Source organism: Corvus hawaiiensis, chromosome 24, assembly GCF_020740725.1.
Source record: "Corvus hawaiiensis isolate bCorHaw1 chromosome 24, bCorHaw1.pri.cur, whole genome shotgun sequence".
Lineage (NCBI taxonomy): Eukaryota > Metazoa > Chordata > Aves > Passeriformes > Corvidae > Corvus > Corvus hawaiiensis.
Window position 1 is genome coordinate 7,842,723 of NC_063236.1, and position 21,250 is coordinate 7,863,972.

The 21,250-nt window shown below is 53.9% G+C and overlaps 1 protein-coding gene across 8 annotated transcripts in view; it reads right to left on the minus strand.

Annotated features, from left to right (window-relative positions):
• ANKS1A (ankyrin repeat and sterile alpha motif domain containing 1A) overlaps window positions 1–21,250 on the minus strand; it is a 78,609-nt gene continuing 57,359 nt past the window's right edge. For 3 of the 8 annotated variants that reach the window (XM_048328374.1, XM_048328371.1, XM_048328376.1), the window contains 10 exons: window positions 11,289–11,387; window positions 10,781–10,933; window positions 10,552–10,659; window positions 8,689–8,853; window positions 8,121–8,246; window positions 7,915–7,986; window positions 7,432–7,518; window positions 6,914–7,051; window positions 6,086–6,256; window positions 1–4,920 (listed from right to left, as the gene is read on the minus strand). In XM_048328374.1, coding sequence (XP_048184331.1) covers window positions 4,801–4,920; window positions 6,086–6,256; window positions 6,914–7,051; window positions 7,432–7,518; window positions 7,915–7,986; window positions 8,121–8,246; window positions 8,689–8,853; window positions 10,552–10,659; window positions 10,781–10,933; window positions 11,289–11,387 — 1,239 coding nt within the window. In that variant the 3' untranslated portion in view covers window positions 1–4,800. Of the gene's footprint in view, window positions 4,921–5,551; window positions 5,651–6,085; window positions 6,257–6,913; window positions 7,052–7,431; window positions 7,519–7,914; window positions 7,987–8,120; window positions 8,247–8,688; window positions 8,854–10,551; window positions 10,660–10,780; window positions 10,934–11,288; window positions 11,388–21,250 lie in introns of all 8 variants that reach the window. The other 5 variants (XM_048328378.1, XM_048328377.1, XM_048328373.1 and 2 more) reach the window with 4 other exon arrangements.

Genomic DNA, 21,250 nt, shown 5'->3' on the forward strand with positions numbered 1-21,250 from the left:
TGTGTCTAAGGTTGTTTATTAATTCGGTCTGTTCTAAGTTGTACAATTATGAAAACAACAAAACGACTGCTGGAAGCCCAGGAATATTTACAATCTCGCCTTGTTGTAGTGAGGTCAGTCTATGTTGTTGCACAGATTGGTTATGTTTGGTACCACAAGATGTTTAAAATTCAGACAAATTTGAACAGATTAACAATTGTATATACAGGAAATAAAAGGAAATTCAAGTATCAAAATACAGACAGATTAAATAACATTTGTATTACAAATCAGCCCCACTGCCATACATCACAATTAGCAAAAATGTCCACATTGCAAACTGAACTTGACTGTCTCTGCTCTGTCAGGGAATCCCAGGTTATTCTTCTGTGGGTAAGAAAAATGTCTGAGCTGGGTTGACTTAGCGAGAACAGCATAGGTACTTTTCTTTGGGGAAAGAAAAATTTAAGTAATACCAATGTGAGATCTAAAAGGGAGACCTTAGCAACATGACAGCATTGTGAGCACTGTGCCGGCTCCAAAACATGGATCTGAGCAGAACCGGGGAAATGCTGCTGCTGCTGCTGCTGCAAACTTCTGAGGTGGGTGGAAGGAGCATTAAAGCATTGGCTCCACCTCAGCTGCACACAGAACGGGACGTGTTCAGGGCTTTTTGGCATCTGCTCTGTGTCTCAGCAGCCTCCTGAAGGTACAGACTTCACTACAGGTACAGCCTGGAAGGTGCCGCATCTTCTCCCTGGGAGGGGGGACAGGCGTGTACCCCAAAAAAGTTGCATAATTTCTTCTAAAAAGAACAATCCCAAAGCAAGTTTAAAGTCAGCTGAACAGCTAAGATTAGCGCTGTTTTTTTTCTTTGTAAACACAAAATAAAAAAAGGATAAAGCATCTTCAATTTGAAAAACAAAAATTCATCCCCTCCTATAAAAAGAAAGACAAAACTCGGCAACTCCGTTTGCCGGCCGTGAGTGAGGGCTCAGCCCACAAACCAAAGTCTGTGAAACACAATCTGTCTTTAAGAGAGGAACGAGGCCCGGGGCAGCCCCAACTCCTCCCGGGCAGGTAATACAGCAGATGCAATTGGATGCAATGTCATGTTCAGCACCAGAAATTTGGGGCACTTTCCTCCAGATAGCACAAAACCCTGCAGGGAGGAAGAGCCCGAATACTGCGCCGTGGGTGGGTGAAGGTGGCCGGGAGCCAGCGACTGGCATGGCCCAGGGTCAGTCTCCAGCACCGAGTCCCTTGAGAGACCCCACCACACTGAACTGCCAAAACAACTGCTCTGTCTGTGAGGTGAGAAAGGGAGTATCTGGCTAAAGAATGGATCACTAAAGACAACCACAGGTTTACACGTGGGGCTAGAACGGACCACCAGGGTCACTGAGCCCAGCGCCTGAAGATTGGAGTCTTCATCACCACATCACCTCCAAGCCAACCTCCGAAACAGCTCACGTTTCAGAAAGGAAAGGTGTCCCTCCTCCCAAGCAGAGGTTCAATTTGCAATCTCACCAAAGACTTGTTGCCAACACACCAAATATTTACACTTACACCAGTATGAATTGCAACATGTGCATAACAAGGAATGTTAGGTTTCCTAAATTCATCGACTTAACCCAAAATCTCCACTCCCCCTTCCCAATCCTTTACAGGTCTGTGCCCTTGGGATTATGGTTCACTTCCCTCCCAGCCTCACTGGTGAGAGAGACTAAAGGAAATCCTGACATACAGCAGCAACTGGAGTTAAACAGGAATTACTTGGGCACAGCGTTCCCGTGCGGCAGCAGGTCCCACAGCCCTGACAGGGCCTGACGAGATCATGACGGACACACTGCACTATATTTTGCATCTGAAGAATTCATATCACAACCATTTTAACATTCTCCCCAGAGGGGAACAGTCTGAAAACACGTCAGTCACAGCCCAAACCACTCTGAAACACTGTAATTCGGAATAAAAGCAAGCACACAGCACCTTTGAGGTGGTGTCTTTGGGGACACTGGGCTCGGACGGGGCCAAGCCACCCTCAGGCTGATGTGGTTTGTCCTTGGGGATGGACTGTTTCAGTGTAATGCCCAAAATTTAACTCCTTATTTGTTCATCTTCTGAAACTGTTGCACTAATTAAATAATGAGCTAGTATCAAAAAAGTGCTAAATCACAATTGAATATACTTAAAAAAACCCCAACCTTTCAGGGCATAACTGCATTTAAAAACAAGACAGGTGCACAGAGGCTGGAGAAGGGAGTTGTCCCCAGGAATTCAGTGCGGAAATGGGAAGAAACGGGGTCCTTGCCATAGAAATGTCAAGTATTGCAACACGACAGTTTGGGGGATAAGGAAGCTTTGTACCATTGGGGAAATTGGCCACAGCTGCTCTGGGGTGAAAGATCCTTTGCAGATTCTTCTCCTCCAGTTACTTCCATTTGCTACAAAAATGTGGAGTAGCTTGGAGAACAGGATGCAGACTTACCCCACCAGGTTCTCACACGGGAGGAAGGGATTTCCAGGAATTTGGCATTTTCTCCTGTTCACCCAGAGCTGAAGCAGAGTAAGTACCGTCAGAAATGCGCACACCACACCCCTGCTAAGACTTTTGATCGTGCTCCTCGCCGGACTGCGGGATTCTCAGTAAATAAAAATTTCTTTGTTTTTTTTCCTCACCAAAAAGCTGCAGCGCTACATTGAAACCGTGAACCGGATTTGCTGTGTGTCACTTCGTTAAAAAAGAAACGGGTCGAAAGACGTTTGTCTCAAACTAGAAAAGGCGACATCGTTCTCGGCCTCCGAGTCTCGAGTTTTCCTTAGCTAGGAACGGAGAGAGCGGCTTTCCTGGGCGGAGGCTGGGTCCCTTTCCCCCTCTGCTCTGGGAGCCCTCACCGAGCAGCCACACACCCACTCCGAGGCAGCCACCCGTGCCAGAGGGAAATGATCTTCACGTCAGGAGGCCACTGCGTCCCAGGTCTCTGTCCCGCTACTACATCCCGTGGTAGGAGACGGCTGCCCGGAGCTCAGCTTCGCAGAGGCAAACAGAAAGGAAGATAATGGAATGAATTTCCGAGTCATACAAAGACAGGTGCTGGGAAAGGTGAGGCGAACGGCCCGGAGATGGGACACAAAAGCCGTCAGGGCTACGGACACAGAGCGGCAGCGGCGCGGTTTGGGCAGGGCTGCCTGTGATCCCCGCTGGGTTTGGTCACCCTTAGGAAGGCACATGCTCTCGTGACCCGGATTTAGGGGGTGTGAAGGGACCTGCCATTCCCAGCTGAGAGCAGGGGGAGGTGAAGAGCTCAGACCCTCTGCCACTGGGCGGATGTGTGGCAGCTGCGTGGTGAACACCTACATGTAGAAACTGCTGTGCCACCCACACCAGGGAGTGAGTTTCTCTTAGAGGGACACAGAAACCTTCAGGACACTCTTACAGCTTGGAAAGGTGCTGATGGAACCCAAACCCAACCTCCCGGAGCACCTCAGGCACAGCAATGTTCTGCTGTCCACAAGGCCTGGGCTGGCAGGGTGGCACTGCAGCCCCGAGGCAGTGCTGGCTCTGTGTCAGGGGGCTCTGTGGCATATGAAATGTATGTACTAGACTGAGCTTTCCTTTGTTTTTTTGCTTTAAGACAACTTTTTTACTTGTAGTCCTCTCACTGGGTTCTCACTAGCTGAGCCCTCAGTCTGAGGTCAGTTTGCCATTAAGTTGCAAATGACTTGGGAGATCAAACTCGTTCCTGAGAAAGAGCTAAATAAGGACTTTGAATCATCAGATTTCACCGCAGGTGAGGGGAAATGGAAGCTCTGAGGCAGCAACTCCAAAGCCACAGCAAAACTCAGATAAGCTGCTGCTGGCCTTAACACCAGGGACAAATAACGCAGGGCTGCTCCCTGACCTCTGCCTGCTGATGCTGCTTGTGGTGTCCAGCTGACACCTCCCCTCCCCAGCCCGGGGCTAACAACAACGTGCATTTGGAAGCTTAACCACAGGCTGCCACGTGAGAACTACGCCCAGCGCTCACGAGAAGTCTGGTGAGTGTAAACACAAGGACTATGAGGGGAAGAAAAACCTACAAGGGACTGAAATGCATGCAACCAACCCCCCCCCCCCCCCCCCTCCATCTCCGAGGGGACAGAGCTCACAGTGGGAACGATCACACCCAGCCCAAACCAACGCTCCCCCAACACCCAGAGCAGGTTCTGTGCCGGGCTTTGAGGAGAAGACTGCGGGCAAGGGTGGCCGTGAGGAAGTGGAAGTGCCCGTGTGTTATTTGCAGAGAGCATCACAGTGGTTAGTGTCGGTTCGACTGGCAGGGAAGGAGAGGTGAGTTCACTGAACAGTACACAGCCGTGGCTCAGTCGGGAAGAGGAGGATCTAGGAGGAAGGAGTGTGTGCACCGCAGAGACAAGAGGTCTCCATCAGTCCAAGGACAAGGTGAGATAGAAAAAAAAGGCCTGGGGAGTGTCACATTGCCCCAGGGATTCACAGTGCCAGAGCGAGGGGGGAAGACGTGAAAACGGTGGGCGGCTTTCCTGGATCCACATCTCCGACTGCCAGCCTGCCCTCTCTGCTCCTCCTGCCTCACGGGCAGCTACAGCGCTTTACCCTTGTTTCCGAGTAAGGAGATTCACAGTGTTCAGCAGCGATCAGGTACAAAAGCCGTTTAAGTCTACAGTCTCCTAAGTGCTGCTGCCTTGGACGAGGTGCCTACGTGGGCTCAGGGCGAGCAGCTGGAGGAAGAGGGAGTTTAGAAGAGCAGACAGATCAGATCGCAAAGGCACGGTTAGACGGGGCGGACGCGGGCGTTTGCTTTAGAAGATAGTGGTCTCATACTTAGTGCTGAGGGTCCGCTTGGAGTCCTGCTTGGGGTCCACGACCCAGGAGACACTGGCATGAGACTGGGAGTCTTGGTCCACTTCAGGGGGATCCAGCTAGGAAATAAGGAGAGAAAGGGCATGTTAGGGCACCTGTGCTTCTGGGACAGAACGAGTGGGGATTCAAAGCATGGAGCGCCTGCCTGCCTATCGCCCGTCCCAAAAATGTGCATGTGTGCAAGGAAGCAGCTCTTGCTGGGGAGGGCATTTGAGTCCTTCACAGCTAAAACATGTCTGGCCACGTCAGTCTCAACCCAGCACCCCAAGATGACTCCCTCCATTAGGCTGTGCATCCCTGTCACCATCAGCGACAGCTTTGCTCATCTCAAACAAGCATGAAAAACGGAGCGCTACAGAAACGGGACAGAGGGAGACAGCTCCTGGCAGGTGAGTTCCCACATGATTTACCCTCCTGACCAAGCACAGCTCTTTCCTCTTGTCCTGCTAAATCAGGGTGCCACGGGGATGTGACCACCCCAGCAGGAGCAGCGGGGTTAGCTGAGAGCTGCCACACTGCATCAGCAGGGGCGGGTGGGAGCGGCAGATCCCCGGGGTTCATCCGAACCAGAACAAGCAGGGGGAGGAACAACAGCGAGGCAGGACACGGGGGCACAGCAGGAGACAGAGGAAGTGGGGAGGCAGCCCGGGTCGGTTCGGAAGGGAGGATGGCAGGAAGAAGGGTAAAGACCTTCGCTCCAGGACTAACAGACTGCAGCGGCAGGTAGGAGGGGCGGTGTGTTGTACAGGTGTGACAGTAACAACAGCGGGTGTCGGGAGGGAGCGGCACCTGAGCGGGGGGAGCAAGCAGAACACAGACAAAAGGAGACATTAAAGGAAGGCAGTGGCTTGTGCAGCAGTCCCTGCTCCTCAGCAGCTCCAGTCTTGCCTGGTTTTGGCTGTGGGGAATCCCATACTGCAGCTCACCTACGGATCTCACTGCGGCTCTGCAGGGTTTGCCCGTGCAAGCTGTGCTGGACCCAGCAGGGCACTTAAGCCCCATCCCACCTGGGCTGTTTCCACCTCTGCCTGCCCTCCTGCCACCAGGGGAAGCCCCAACCCCACAGCAGGACTGGCACAGGCACAGACCTGCAGTGCCAGCAGCAGGACAGGCACCTGGACCATGTCTGGGCTCCCCCCACCACCCCAGGGAGGTGTAAGGGTGTGGTGCCCACGAGAACCCCCAGCTCAGCCCAGCAGGTCGCTCCTGCCTGCACACACATACCGCGGATTTCCTCATGCCTGCTCGTGGTTTAGGCACCGGTTTGGAAGATTTTGTTTCAATCATTTCTCCTGCTCCAGCACCCAGAGGCTTTGCTCTCTGGGCTTGCAGGGCGAGCTGGTAGGCGACCTCGAACGCCTGCCCCAACGTGAGGATGATCTCGTATGTCAGGTTCTTCGAGAGAACACAGAGAGCACAAAGCTGTCAGATCACCCTATGCACAGTCCCCCCTGGCTCAGCAGCTCCTCTGGGGTCACAGACCTTGGCAGAGCCAGTGCCTTCCCGTCAGCAGGTCACATCCTGCTGTGTCCCTGGCAAAGCCACTGAGCTCCTGATGTGGGGGAGCCGGGCCCACGCTGCCTCCCCCAGGGCCCCCTGCCTGGGACCCCCTGTCCACCTGTAAAGCCCCACCAGCACTGAAGTTCAGCAGCATAAAGAAAAATAGCACAAAAGTCTTGTGCAATTTTGATTCTGCCCAAGTACAAAAGCAAATCACGCTTCTACCCTCCCTGAGATAAAAGGTTGTTAAATCAGCCCATTATGCTCAACATAATTGAGAGCGTGTTAGGGGTTTGTGCATGGCACATTCCCCAGGAGGGAAAGCTCCTGCCCTGCTTTATTCAGCACTTGAGACGGCAGTAACGAAGCCAGACAAATATTCTCTTTGTCCACAGAGGTCCAAAGTAAAGACATTTCGAACCAAGACTACTTTATGGTAGAAATGGGTGAAAGAATCCTAGAAAGGAGCAGTCTGTGACTAGCCAATAAAGCTGAGGGATGAAACAAATGAGCTGTGAAGGACTGGGAGATGTGACATGACAATGCACTCACCACATCCACAGTGCTGAAGACATGGCAGTAGTGATGGCTGGTCTGCAGGTCCTTCGTGATGTAGGCAAATGTGCAGAGATCCTCGGGGTCCTGAGCAGCACAGGAGATGTTCCGGATCTCGTGCTCAGCAATGACATTCTGCCGGGGTCAACCACAAGCACCCGTCACCCTTCTGGGGATGGCAAATACACCTGGCAAACAGTGGCTGTGGAGGGTGTCCTGAGGACAGGGAAAGGGAATCTCCCAGCCAGAGCAGTTCCAGCTCCCTCCCATGGCAGGAATAAATGGCAACACGGTCCACAAGCAGCTGGTCTGCCAAGCCTTTGGCACTCAGGTAATCATCATCATCTTGGTGCTCTCAGTAGTCATCATCACCTTGGTATTCTCCCCCAGCCCCAGAATCTCCTCAGGACAAGCCATGGCTTCCGGACCCACAAGAAGTGACCTGCAGCCCCCAGGCAGGTGAGACTGCAGGTCATGTCCCTCCAAACATCAACTCTGAGGCATCTGCAGCTCACCTTGTTGGAGGCGTCGATGAACTTCACCCCTTTGTACGTGATGGACAGGATTATGGTTGGGATCTTTTTCATGTGCTCCGTGGATTTCTTCAGAAAGAAGAACATTCAAGTGAATGTTCAACTGTGAATGGATGGACTTGTCCCAGCCCACCCCAGAGACTCTCAGGCCCGTACAGTGGGTTTTGGGGATCTGGGACCAGGAGGAGGAAAGTTAGGTCCTGGTAGAAGCAGAGGGGAAGTGACAGGGACCTGAAGAGACTCCAGCCCTCACTTCCCCAATGAAAACACCCACTCTCCTGCTGCACGGATCTCCCAGGTACTGGGAACAATGCTGGGAAGGGGCAGTTCATCAGAGACAGTGGCACCATCTGTTTGGTAGTCTGGGCTCCCACAGGGTTTGGGGAATCCCTGAGATCCCCCCTCGCAATCCCCATCATCCACCACAGGCTGCAAGTGAAGCCCCCGGCCGCAGAGTCTCCGTACCCTCATCTTGGCACAGGCATCCTGTGTAGACTCCGTCCCTCGGAGGTCTTTGATCAACATGGAGCCCAAGTACTGTGTGAAGGAGGGAGAGATGTTAACTCCTGCCAATCCCAAGGCAATGTCATTGCCCTGAGACTCCACGCTCAACAGCCTGACCCCCAGAGCCTCCTCATCCTCGCCACCCCCACAAACCAAAAGCCACTTACGTTGGCCTCGTACCCGCAGGACTCGAAGATGAGCTTCTCGGGCTGGTGCTGCCAGTTTTGGACTGGGGCGTACGGGGCTGCCAGGCTGGGGGGGCGCAGGGTTAGCTTGGACTCCCGACGGTCCTCCTGCATGGGAAGAAATATGGATGTGAAGCCACAGGAGGTTCAGCCTGGGTTGGAACAGCTCTCAGGGTTCATCATCATCTTGGTGTTCTCAGCAGTCATCACCACCTTGGTATTCTCCCCCAGCCCCAGAATCTCCTCAGGACAAGCCATGGCTTCCGGACCCACAAAAAGTGACCTGCAGAGGGGACTGGGGTTGGCAATGGCCAAGTCCCCCAGGAGCTGGGCAGAGGCAGCACACGGGGTGATGGTGCCAGTGCTGATGGAAGTGTGAGCCATTGGTTTTTGAGGTGAAACTGAGGCACAAAGGAGCTGCTGGCTCTAATGTCTGAGGGAAGCTGAGCCTGACCAGCTCCCTCCCTGCATCATGCTACCTCCTCCCTGGCTCCAGAGACGGGGCAGCCTGCGCAGAGGGCCCCCAGGACACACAAAAGCACCCACTAACCTGTGCTTTGTAGCGCTCAGCTCTGGAGTAGGGAGCAACCTCAGTGCCACGATCGTGTTGCCTCTTGGCAGTGTCCCCGGAGGGCAGCAGGAGATCGGCAGATCTGCCTGTGCAGGAGTCGTTCTGGCTCAGGGGCGACGACGTTTGGGACATCAAGTCCTGGCACTGGAAGGAGCAGACACCGCAAAGGGTCCCAGTCAGCTTGGGCTGTGCTGTGCCCCCCATCACTCCCTCTACATCGCCCAACACAGGGTGCAGTGAGTGGACTAACGGGGTCAGCTCCTGCTCTGGGGGCCCCTGCCTCAGTGCCAATCCCACTCTTTATCTTCTGACACCTGATTTGCTCCAGGATGGTTTCAGCCACGTACTCAGCCCCTTCTGCCCAGCACGCCTCTGCCTCTGCAAGCTCCTCCCCAGGAGGGCAGGGGACACGCCGGGCTGGGGGCAAGGTGATTCCAGAGGGGTGGGCTCCCCTAAAGCACTGAGCTAAGCACCCGAGGGTGATGATGATCAGCCACCCCAGCAGAGGAGCCCCGGGAGCCGCCGCCAGAGCGCGCCCAGGGCCCGCAGGCACGGCCGGAGCCTCGGCACAGCTGTGGCCGCATCACTCCCATTCAGCCCACTCGCCTGATTTGCCATTGACGCCCGCCCGCCCCCCGCCGCAGCCAGCGCTGGAGCGCAGCAGCTGCAGCGCCAGGAAATGCTGCAAATGGCCCATTCTCCCACCCAGCCTCCCCAGGCAGCATCTCAATCAGCTGAGCCGCACCAAAGCAGCCCTCTCCCCGCCTCAGCCCCCCTGCCTTCGGTATCATCTGGCCCACGGTGCAGATCCTTGGCTGCTGGTCCCTCCCAGGCTCCTGCTGCCCAACGTGGGGGTTGAGCAGTGGGTGAAGATGCAGAGTCTGTACTGGGCACCCTCCCAGTGCAGCACCAGTGTGAATTCTCTCTGTTCTCACTCTTGAACCCAGTTCCTAAAAATTCCCACATCAGCAAGCAGGACACAGCAGCCCAACTCACTTCAGCTAAGGCTGTTTGGGTTGGAAAGCCTTGGGAATCCAAGGCAAGTGGACAGAGCTCTGCAGCAGGGCAAGGACCAGATGTTTAGGATGGGTAAACTCCAATCACTTCAATTCCTGCTCCAGGAAGCTGATTAGTAATCTCTGGGAGGAGGCAGCACGACATGCTGCCCCATTCCTGAGCTCACAGGGTTGCTCTGAGCCCAGCAGCTTTTGCCAAACTCAGCTCTTAAAAGCCAGTTTTCAGGAAGAACGGGGAATGTGATGCTTCCCTCCCAGCCAAGCCCTGTAACAAGGACCTGACATCCAAATGCTGCCACTCCTGCTGCAAAAATCAACATCCACACATCTTGTCGAGTGCTATTTGGCAGCGAGAGCGGGAGCTCTCAGCAGCCCAGCCAGGCCAGGGAGAGGGCTCCAGATCCCAAGGGTGCAATCAAACACCAAGTCCCAGCTGCAGCCCTTCTCCAGCTGGGCTGGGTCACTCCTGCCTGCTGAAAGCTCCCACATCTCTGACCAGGAAACAAGGGCAACAAAGTGGGCTCAGAGCTCCCCTCCGTGCAGGGCAGAGGTGGGAGTGGCACCCTGCACCCCTTCAGTGCAGGCACCTGATCCCAAGGGGCAGCCTGGCCTTTGCCATGGGGTCGGCATCCAGAGGCTGACCTGCAAGGGCTGGAATTACCTTGCCCCACTCACTGCAATCACAAGGTTGCCCCTGCACAGGTATTTGCTGCCTGGGTGTCTGGGGAGGATGAGGTGAGCAGCTGAACGGACAGCACTGGCCATGGCAAGATTTCTCCCAGCACTGACACACGAGCCAGGCAGGGCAACATGAGCAGGGACTCACTCTCAGCTGCGAGAACCGTGGTGGCTTGGCTGGTGGCTCCTCATAGGGTCTGTCTGCCAGCGAGGCGATGATCCTCTTCCGATGGCCCAGCAGGTTCACTTTCAGCACCTGCAGGGAGAGACCATGGTCACCATGGGCACAGAGCTGCTCTGAGAGATTTGTGGCAAGTGCTGGCCCCAGGGAACGGGGCAGGATCTCGCTGCCCCGGCAGGAAAGAGGCGACACTCACGTTTACTATCTCAAGCTCCCAGAGGTTTTTCACAGTGTCAATAGAGCTGTAGCCACTCGAGAGGAAGGACTGGATGTAATCCTGCAGCCCCAGGGAGTCGAGCCATGCAGGAACTGAGGGCTGGCTATTCCCATCACAGCCCAGGGGTTTCAACTGTGAAAGCACAAGAAAGGTGTTAAAAGCTGCAGGAGCTGGGATCCCAAGGGATATGGGGTCAAAGAAAATCAGTTTACAGGCCATGGCCATCTCCACTAGCCAGTAACAAAATCACTGTATAAACAAAGAATGTGCTTGGGATCAAGACTGCCAGGAGAAACAGTCCCAGCATGGAGCTACCACCATCCACATAGCCTGGAAGATCAATATACTCCTCCTCCTCCCTGCTATTCCTCAAACCCTTCCCAGAGCCCCTGAGATTCCTCCATGGCCAGAGATGCAAGGACTGGCTTTTGTTTCCCCTGTGTTCCCAGCCATGTTTGGCAATGTCCCATCATCAGCTGGTGCTGACCTTCGGGAGGGAGCGAGCAGCCTGGAGCAGCTTCCGGCGGTGCTGCGGGTCACCGATCCCGATATCCCGAAGGTCCTGGTCTTCCATGACATTACAGCCCTGTGGGGACAGCAGGGAGCGACATGGGAGCAGGGGACAACAGGAGCCACATCAGGCATGTGAATGGACATCACACAGTTATGGCACCCTCTGACTCGACCTCCAGCATGTCCTGGCAGCAGGAGGAGGAAGACAACAATGATAAAGAAGGCTTCCAAGGCTGGGAGCTCTGCCCCATGTACCGACCTCGGGCACAGAGAGGGCTGACACGAGCAGAGCTGCAGCACACGGAGCACTGCTCCCCCCTCCCACTCCCAGCCTTTAGCCCTGGGGCATGGCTTACAGCCACATCCCGTGGGATGCACACACGGAGGCTTTAAACATCCTGTAACAGTGCCCAGGCAAACCCCAGCCCCCTCCACGTCCGAGCAGGGGCTCTGGGTTCTGCTCAGTCTCCCTCTACGGCCACAGAGAAACCTGCACTGCTTTCCCTGGCAGCCCAGGAAGGTCAGGTGTCTCCTCTGGCTCCAGGCAGGGGCAGAGATGCTCCAGTCACCCCACACTGTGCTGTTAAAAGCCATTTTCTGCCCCCTTCCCCCTGCAGAGCAGAAGCACACGGACTCTACCCCCCTTTAAAAGCCTCTGTCACAACCTGCTTCCCCGCTGTCCTACCTGGGCAGAGCTCAGCAGGACACGTTTCCCCTCGCCTGGCAGAGCCACGCTGCTGTGTGACTGAAGGCTTCAGCTCGAGCCCGGACCCCCTTCCCAGCCCTGCCTCCCTCTGCTCCCCGGGGAGTCCCAGCAGAAGGTGTGCGCCGACAGCGCTTCACTGTTCCACATTTTGGTTTTATAAGAGAAACCCAATTAAGGCCGGCTGCAGGGAAGGTGAGGGCAGGTGAGATTGCCAGGCACCCTACAAAAAGAGCAGCAAGGGTTTCCTACCTCTTCCCATCCACAGTTTCGTGGGATTTCAGCATATGTGCTTTGCTGAATGCTCCCTGCTTTAAATGCAGCAAGCTGCCCCGGAGCAGCCACCCCCCGAGCGTGTCCTTGCTCCCGGCCACGCCAGCAGCTGCTCTGCCCCTGCCAAGCAGCATCACTGCCACTTCCATGGCAGGTGTGGCGACAACAGAGCAGGATGGCACACAGCTCTCCACCCGGGAGCTGCTCTTCCCTCGGCCACAGAGGAGTGTTCAGGGAAACAGGGAATTAACACCAGAGATAAGAGATGCCCAGAGATCTCTCTGCCACGTGGGAGAGCTGCCCTGCAGCCCACACTACAGTCATTTAGCAAACAGCAGTGGCAAACAGCAGTGGGTGGCAGGAGGCACAGCTCTCACCACCCCCTGACGGGGCTCCTCTGCCTCCCCCTCCCTCAGCAGGTCAGATCCCACACACGATTCCTGGAGAGCTGGGAGGGGACAGGAGAGCAGAGCCTGAGCTGACAGCCACGGGCACAAAGGCATTTATTTGTCTGAGAGTTGTTTAAACAGCAGAAAGAGCTGGGACTAAATGGCTCTGCAGCCCATGAGGGGGGTTCATTCTGTGTTTTCCCAAAGGCCAGTTCACAGACTGTGCCAGCTGGGGCCATTGCGCTGGGAAGAGCTACTGCCACTGCCCCAGTGTGCCTGTGGACACCAGATCATGGCCAGACCCATCTCCCCTGCACCCCACGGCCTGTGAGCGAGGCCAAGGGACACCAGGGGCTCACCTGAGTGGCGACACTGCACACCATGAGCCGTGTGAGGATGGAACCACATCACGTGCACTGTCCTGTGCACCCCTCAACTGCACAAAATCAGGGAGTAAGAAGAGGCAGGTTGCTGCTGAAGGCTCCAGGCTGCCCATTTGGTGCACAAGCAGCAGCTCCCTTTGGATTGGGAACAAACCCCCTGTGATTAACACAAGGAGCTGCTGCTGCCAGGGCAGTGACCTCTGGCTGGTGGGCAGCAGCATCCCACCAGAAGGATGGAAACATCCCCTCCCCTTTCTTGTTCACAAATTTTAAGCCAAAGAGCCACATTTAATGTGCATTCCTGTAACAGCAGGAGATTGTGTGCTCAGCTCCGGGGAGGAGGGAAGGGATTAATGGGGATTAACTCCCCTGACAGACACCTCACCTGGCAGGAACGCAGCCTGTGTGCGAGGAATTCATCTCCCAGAGAGAGATGGCTTCGAAAGAGCTTTTTGAAATGGACAAAGAGGGCCAGAGCAAGTGATGGGATTTCTCTCATAGGTTTGCAAAGCAAAGTATTACTGCCCCGTGTGGGGGAGGAACAGGGAGGGACTGAAGTGCCCACAGCACGTTATTGTCACAGCTCGAAACCTGCAGTTCCCAATGCCTGGGCCTGCTCTGCTCCCTTGACCTACCCATCTTGGTGCTTTGTGGCTCCATCTCCCTGGAGAGAGCCAGGGCTGAAGCTGGGGGAGTGCAGGGAAGATGCTGGCAAGGGCAGAGCTCACAGCCAGTCCTTCCCTTCATGCCACTCTGACAGCAGGAACAGTCGGCAGCCAAATGAGCTGTGACAATGGCGATGCGTAATTTTCATGTATAAAACTAAACAAGCCTGCTGATCCTATTTACATTTTCACTCATGCTCACTTTCCAGTGTTGAGCCCTTTTTGGTGCTAATCCCCTTTGGCACGGCCGTGGTCCCACATGAGCAGCACAGGGCTGGTGGCTCTTGCTCTCCCACAGGGCACCAGTGTCAGCTCCAAGGCAGGGCAATAGGTGTTCTCTCACCTTTGGCATCTCAAATTCAAAGAAAATTGCTTGCTATGTAGCAAGGATACAAGGTAGTTAAATACTGTGAAGCCTACAGCTTTCTCCTGCTCTCCTTATTTTTATGTGTCACATTAAATTCCCTTGGTGCCAGTCCGTATTCTCTGGGTACTTAACAAGGATAGACAAAGCGTAGCAGCTCTGAACAAATCATTCCAGCCCCTGGTGCACGAGAAATGTCCTTCAAACCCATTTGGATTTCATCTCCCACAGGAAACAATAATCTGCCACTAAAAAAGAGAATTAAATACAAAGACACTGGAGATCTTTTAACCTTTGCCAGCCACACAGAGGAGCCAGACTTTAAACCTGTCTGCACCCAACACGGCCTCAGACAAGAGCCAAGAGGCAGAGCTGCTCTGCGTGGGCCACTGCTGCTCTTTGGTTTTACCCAAATGTTCCCTTTGGTGCTGGCCACAGGTCAGCAGATGCCACCTCCCAGTGCCCCTCTGAGGGCACAGAGCAGCCCCAGCTCCCACCAGCCCCTCCCCAGGTTCTCTGAGGACGGGCTCAGTGGGGAGAGCAGAGCTCAGGGATGTGCTCTGTCATCAGCCCAGTCCTCCAGGAGCCTCCAGAAGCAGCCTCAGAGATGCCAATTAGAATCACAAAGATGTTCCCAAGACGTGCCTCCAATTTTATTCCTTGTGACAAGTGCTTCTACCTTGCACGTTCCTCCTGGGTGCCCCAGCTTCGTGGGGCTGAGCAGAATGAGGGAGGCTCAGGGCTGGCCCAGACCAGAGCTCTCACTGTCACCCACGCTTTGGGGCAGTGAGGGACACCCATCAGCTCCTTCATCCCAACACCTCACCATGTGCTGTGTCAGGAACCAGCCCCCACCTGGGCTCAGCCAGGGAAGGGACAGGGGCTGAAATGCATTACCTGGGGCAGAACTCCTCTGCTCCACTGGCAACTCAAAGAGCTGAACCATCAGCCCGGTCAGACACCTGAAATTGAGTAGGGTGAATCTGTCCCGAGTCCCAGCTGGCACAGACTGGCTGCCAGGCAGTCAGAGGCGCCTTCATCCCCCAGCCTGGCCTTCAGCTCCCTCTGAGCCAGAGTCCCCTCCATGGAGAGGCACAAATACACACCACCATGAGGGACACTCCTGACCCCTGTCTCTGCCCTGCACATCACCCTGAGGGAGGGCAGGGATCTACCAGTGACCCGTGTCCTCACTGGCAGCCCTGTAGGATGCCGGTGCAGTCAACCCGCCTGCAGAGACAGGAGTTCTTGGAAAAAGGGTTGGCTTTGGTTCACACCTCACTGCCTGCACTGTAGTTAAACAGCTCATGAGGCTTCAGGTTCTCAGTAAAGGAAAACACACAGTCAGAGGTTACCTGGCAGAAGGCAGCGTCCCCTCCTGCTACCGAGGTGACCCCAAAGTGAGTGAGCTGAAGGCAGCACTGCCAAAATCTGCCAGATTCCTCCTCCAGCAGGACACTCTGCAGGCACTTAACTACCCAATTTTCAGATGCTGCTTCCTCCTCAGAGCCTGGCGTCTGTCCACGCTCTCGTTCCAGCTAAGGAAGGGCCTGAGGCACCGAGTGCTCCGTGCAGGACGCGCGGCCGGGCCGGCAGTGGATGGACCCCGACGCCAACGCTGCTGTGAGCACACCCTGCACGGGGAGGACAGGGACCAGGACGGGTCTGCTATCAAAAGCAACAGATGCAAAACCCAAACACAGCGTTCCCAGACTCCGAAGGCTCCTGCAGACATCCCAAGCAGAGAGACAGCTGAAGGCTCTCTGTGCATACAAAATGCATACAAAGCTCTTTTTCTTTTTCCCCTCAGTGCATTCGAGACAATTTGCATCTTGTCGTGGATTCCGCTGTCACTGCTATTGCTCTGCTTTTGGCAGCCTGGATATGGGAGATGGAGACATGTCCAGCTCACCACAGACCCTGAGTGACGGCCTCACAGCTGGGCCCTGCACACCCAGATCTCAGAGCAGGAGAAACCCATTTGGTCATACAAATCTGTGTTTGTAATCGGCCTTGTGATTGGTGGAGCTTGGTGCCTTCCCTTCAAGGCACCTGCAGTCTGGGGTACTTGAGTGGAAAGCAGGGAAAAGGATCTGCTTGGCCACAGGGACGATGATGAAGCCCCAACTCTTCAAAGAGCATCAATGGGGAAAGGGGCTCATGCACAAAACCCTACAATAAATCTGAGATTAGCACGCAGTCACTTCATTTTTGTTTAATTTTCTTGCCCATGCAGACTGGCAGCATGACAATGGCAACAGAGGGAATTGGTCGTGGTTGTCAAATTCAAGCAATTTTATTGAGAGAAAAAAAATTAACTGCAATTTTAATGGCTTTTTTAATGTTTATGGGGCCTGGAGCTACTAATGAATCATATATAAGTATCCTCTAAATTGCCAGTTCTGGTCCACCCACTTTGCTCCTCAAAATCCACTCCAACCTCTCTGCCCCCCGTGGAGTCCATTCCTATTATCCAGGGAACTTTGGCACAGCTCTGCCATGTTTCCCAAGATCCTCAAACTTCCTTCAACCCCAGAGCCCTGCACGCCTCTGCTCTCACCATTCCCTTCCAGAGAAAACCCTAACACCCCTACCATGGTGGATAAAGCACAATCTCACTGGGGAGATGTCAAACAGAATTCACTTAATTGAATGAACTGATTCCCACTCAGGGGCTTGGCAGAGACCCTCACCCCAGAGTCCAACTCCACTCTGAGGGGCTCATCCAGTGCTGCACAGTCAGTCTGGGGACCCTGGCACGTGTTCCCAGGGGCTGGCAGCAGTGACCAAACCCAGAAACAGCCACCCAGAGCTTCTGCCTAGCTGAGGAGAGCTCGCTCCAGTTCCAGCCTGACACGGCCCAGGCATGAGCTACACAGGGCTCACCCGAGTCTGCACTAAAATCCCTGCACCAGCTGTGATCAGGCCAGGTTCTCACTCTGTTTCAACAAGAGCAGATGCAGTAAAACCCTGTCAGTGGTCTCTGGTGGGACCCCATTCCTCACAGATCATTCCTGGGTGCAAACTGCTACCAGAATGTGTCAGTGCAGTTTTCCCCAAATGGCTACTATAAAATGAGAAGTTCTATATGAAAATAGAAAAAAGCTCTGGGGCAGACACATTCCCAGAGCATGTCCAAAGCCTGGCTGCTCTGCCCAGGGGACCAGCAGCTGCGCGCCCAGCTGGGCCGTTCGGAGCTGGATCAGGCAGAGCTGAGTGACTGAGGACACAGGAGATGCCAGTGCTCCAGCAGGGCAGGTACCAGGTGAGAAGGAGGATTGTGCAGATGTCACCCACACCCAAACCCCAGGATCTGCAGAGCAAAGGAGACCTGGCTTTGTTCACATCCCGTCAGATGTGGGAAGGCACGAGAGGTGCCGAGCTCAGCTCACACATCCAGCCAAGGTGAGCCAACCTGAGCCAAGGCCTCAGCTCCACATTTATCCTCTTTTTGCCTGCATGCACAGAGAGGAAAAGGGGAAGGAAAGGCTGTTCCATTAGCAAACACCACTGCAGGCTAATCTAACATGGCTCTGAATTGCATTTAATCAAATTAATGTCACTACCCTGAATTATTTGCGAACACCCCGTTCTTCAACCACCATCATTTTTCTACCACTTCTCCCCAATTATAAAAAAATAAATAAAACCCCCCAGAGTTGCCCAGGGCACTACATGCAGAGAACAGATTTCCCTTTCTGACGCTGTCTCATTGAATCAGCATTAGCTGCTTTCCACACACTCCATGGGAATCCAGGCTTGAACAATAAAAAAAAGCCATAAAAAATGGTTTATGTTCTTTTTTACCTGCTCATTTGTGAATCAAAATATCTTTGAACTGAATAAAAAGTTCAGCTCCAGAACACTGGTACAACTGCCAGAGCACGCAGGGTTTGCCCTTCTCAGATGTCAGCCCAGAGGAAGCTGTGGGGGCAGCAGCAAGATCCCGCCCTCCGGGGGAAGGGGAAAGCTTTTGCAAGCATCTCACACACATTTATAGGATCTGTGGGATCACAAGACACCGTGTGAGGGAACAGGTAATGGCATTTCCTTCCCCACTTCTGTGGAGGAATTCCACCATCAATTATTGCAATTCCTTCTCATTACGGTGGCCACGTCCTTGCCCTCCCCAGACAGGCAAAGTCCAGCCTGCTGTTTCCCTGGGTTAATCCCTGTTTGCTGCAGGGACCAGGAATGCACTGGGCATCCCAAAATCCATTTCCTATGGACTTCCCAAAGTGGACATCTGCAGCAGATGCACTAGTGAGCACAGAAGACACGATGGGGCCAAGCTCCAGGAGCAGCAGAATCCCTCTTGGCCCATATTCCTGGGACATTTTTCCTGCTCTCCCAGCTCCCCGGCTCATTACCCGCCAAGGACAATTAAGTCCATTTATTGTGCACTTTTCTGGATGACACTTCTCACTCACTGCTGCAGTGTTGTGACCTTTCATTTCCCTCCTCTGGTGAGGGATGAGGCAATGAGGCTCCTGGAACTCGGCGCACGCCACGGGGCCTCGTTCCTCCACGTGGGAGGCAGCAGTGCTGCTCCTCCTGGGTGGTGGGGTGGGCATTCCCGGTTCACTGGAGCTGTTCACATTTGGCAGGCAGCGGTGCTGAGGGTTTTATCCTACTTGCAGAGCTGTATTTTTGCTCAGTCAAGGACAGCACAGCCACTGCCAGCAGCTTCGCCTCAGTTGTGTTCACCCACCGCACAAATAAACTTTCCCCTCTGATGGAGCAATCCCAGCGGGCTGCAGAGCAGAGAAGGAGGATTGGAAGCACTATCCTCCACTTGAGCTGCTCCTAAGCCCAGCTGCCTGCACAGGCTGCTGCCCAATTCCAGCTCCATATGAAAAGCAGCCGCTGAGTGTCCCAGTCCGACTGCCCCGTGGCAGTGGTGCTGGCCATGAAGGTCACTAAGTGGCAATGCAGAGGGTGAGGGAAAGAAGCTGCTGTCTTGGGCAGTGGGGTTTGTGCTTGAGAGTGGCAGAATAACAGGGAACGCCTCTTCCCTGCCTTGTCCATAAACACAGAGTGGCTACTGTAGGCAACGTGAAGGGAGTAGAAGAATTTCTGCAGAAGCAGAGATGGGGCCCAATACGTAGATGTGGGAAGAAAACTCAGTTTTTTAGAAAGCCAAGCTACCTAAATCCATCCCTTTCTTCCCTCAACCAAGCCAAAAAATTACACAATCCAAGATCCGTGTAGACCTTGGTCCCTTCCCAGGAACACGTACATGGATGAGGGCGCTCCAATGTCACGTCACATCCATGTCTCAATAATCCTGTTGACTTATGCCAGTGATACCCACCCCTGAGTGAAGCCAATGCTTGATCAAGATCAACTTTGTCCCAGATGCAGAGCTAGAATTCCCAGGAGCACAGAGGAGGCTCCAGAGCACCTTTCCCTTCCACAGCACAGCCTGAGAGACACTCGTGGCTCCCACTGTCACCTGCAGGAGCTGTGGGTCCCCTGTGCCCCTCTCAGCTGTTGGTCAGCAGAGCCCGAGAGGAGCAGGACCCTCATCCCCTCCCTGCTCTCACTCCAGGTGCAGCCTGTCCAGTGAGGCGGCCAGCACGTGGCTGGAGCACAGCTAATCCCCTAATCCCCAATTCCTGGAGTTCTGAAAATAACGGAATTATTATTTTTGGAAACAACACATGTTTCTGCCTTCCTATATTAACATTTAATTAAGAAGCCAAATATATTTACAGAGCACTTTTCAAACTCTCTTTACACACGGTGTGCTTGTGAATCATTTCCCTACCTGGGGGTAAAGGCTCTTGTGACATGGGGCACGGATTAGCACAGGAGCCAGCTGAAAATACCCAGGGAATCAAGAATTCCTGAAACCAGACCTGGCTGCAGTACAGGCCACCAGAGCACCAGCAAGCCCGGCACCCCCAGCTTATGTCTCTTACAACCCTGTCCCACCCCCAGGGCAGACAGGGCACTTTAAACCCTGTTTCTCCAGTGAAGAACAGCACCAAGCACCCCGGCGCCTGCACACACCAGCTCTCACAGGTCCCTGCTGCAGTGACCTGAAAGCTCCTTGCTACACTGTTCTTAACCCTCCTCCGAGTTACCATCTACTACAGGCTGTGTATGGTCCTCAGTAATTAAAGGGCTCTTTTAGGACACTGCCCTGCTCTGCAGCTGCACTGTCCCTGCACAGCGAACTCTTTCCTCCTGCAAAGCTCCTGGTTTGCCCCCAAAAGGCACCTGGGGACCCCAGAGCAAAGGGAGCATCCTGGCACACCAGAACACCCCGCAGCTCTCTGAGCAGGGAGCAGTGCAATGCAAAATCCTGCACAGAAAAAAAAGTGTTTTCGTATCAAAGGACTCCAATTTCCTAGGTTGGACTACTAAAACTTAATTAACCTCATAACCCACCTGGTGATTTGCAAACCATTACCTGGCGTTCTTTGAACCTTGAAATATTGAACACAGCGAGGCCCCAAGAGGGACTAATCCCTTCATAGAAACTGTTTAACTCCAGGAAAGTAACACACTTAGTTTGGAATATTCTCCCTTAGAGACTGGAAGGGGCAGCCTATAAAGCAATGGTTGTGCAAAGAAGAAGACTGGGCAGCCCAACCCTCAGAGCTCAGCATCCTGAGCCCCTGCTCTGCCCAGCCTGAGTGTTCACAGCAGTTTTAATAATTCATCCAAGAACATCAAAAACACCACTAGAACCAAATTAACTACTTGTTCCTCACTTGTGCTCTATCTGAAGGTTTTGCTTCCCCAACACCAGACGCTGAAGGCAAGGAACACCTCAGAGGAAAAGATTTTAAATAATTCAACTTTCCTGCTGGGCTCATGTATTTGTTTAGAGTTCTCAGGGCTGGGATGAATGGATTTAAAGGCAGGGTTTGCCAGGGTCAACTCCCTAGGAAAAGAGATAAGCAGCAAAATGGAAATCAGCTGGGGTTTGCAGGAAATCTTTGGGAAATTATTTGACCTTTTAAATTTGAGAGGAATGAGCAAATGAGTGTCCCATCCCCTGAATCCAGGGGGAGCAGCACTGGGAGCAGCCACCCAGCACTGGACAGGGAAGAAAAACATCCAGCCATGAAGAGAGCAAATCCTACCACGTACCCAACACCACCACACAAAGGGACACACAGAGGAACCTTTGCTACTGGAGTTCTGA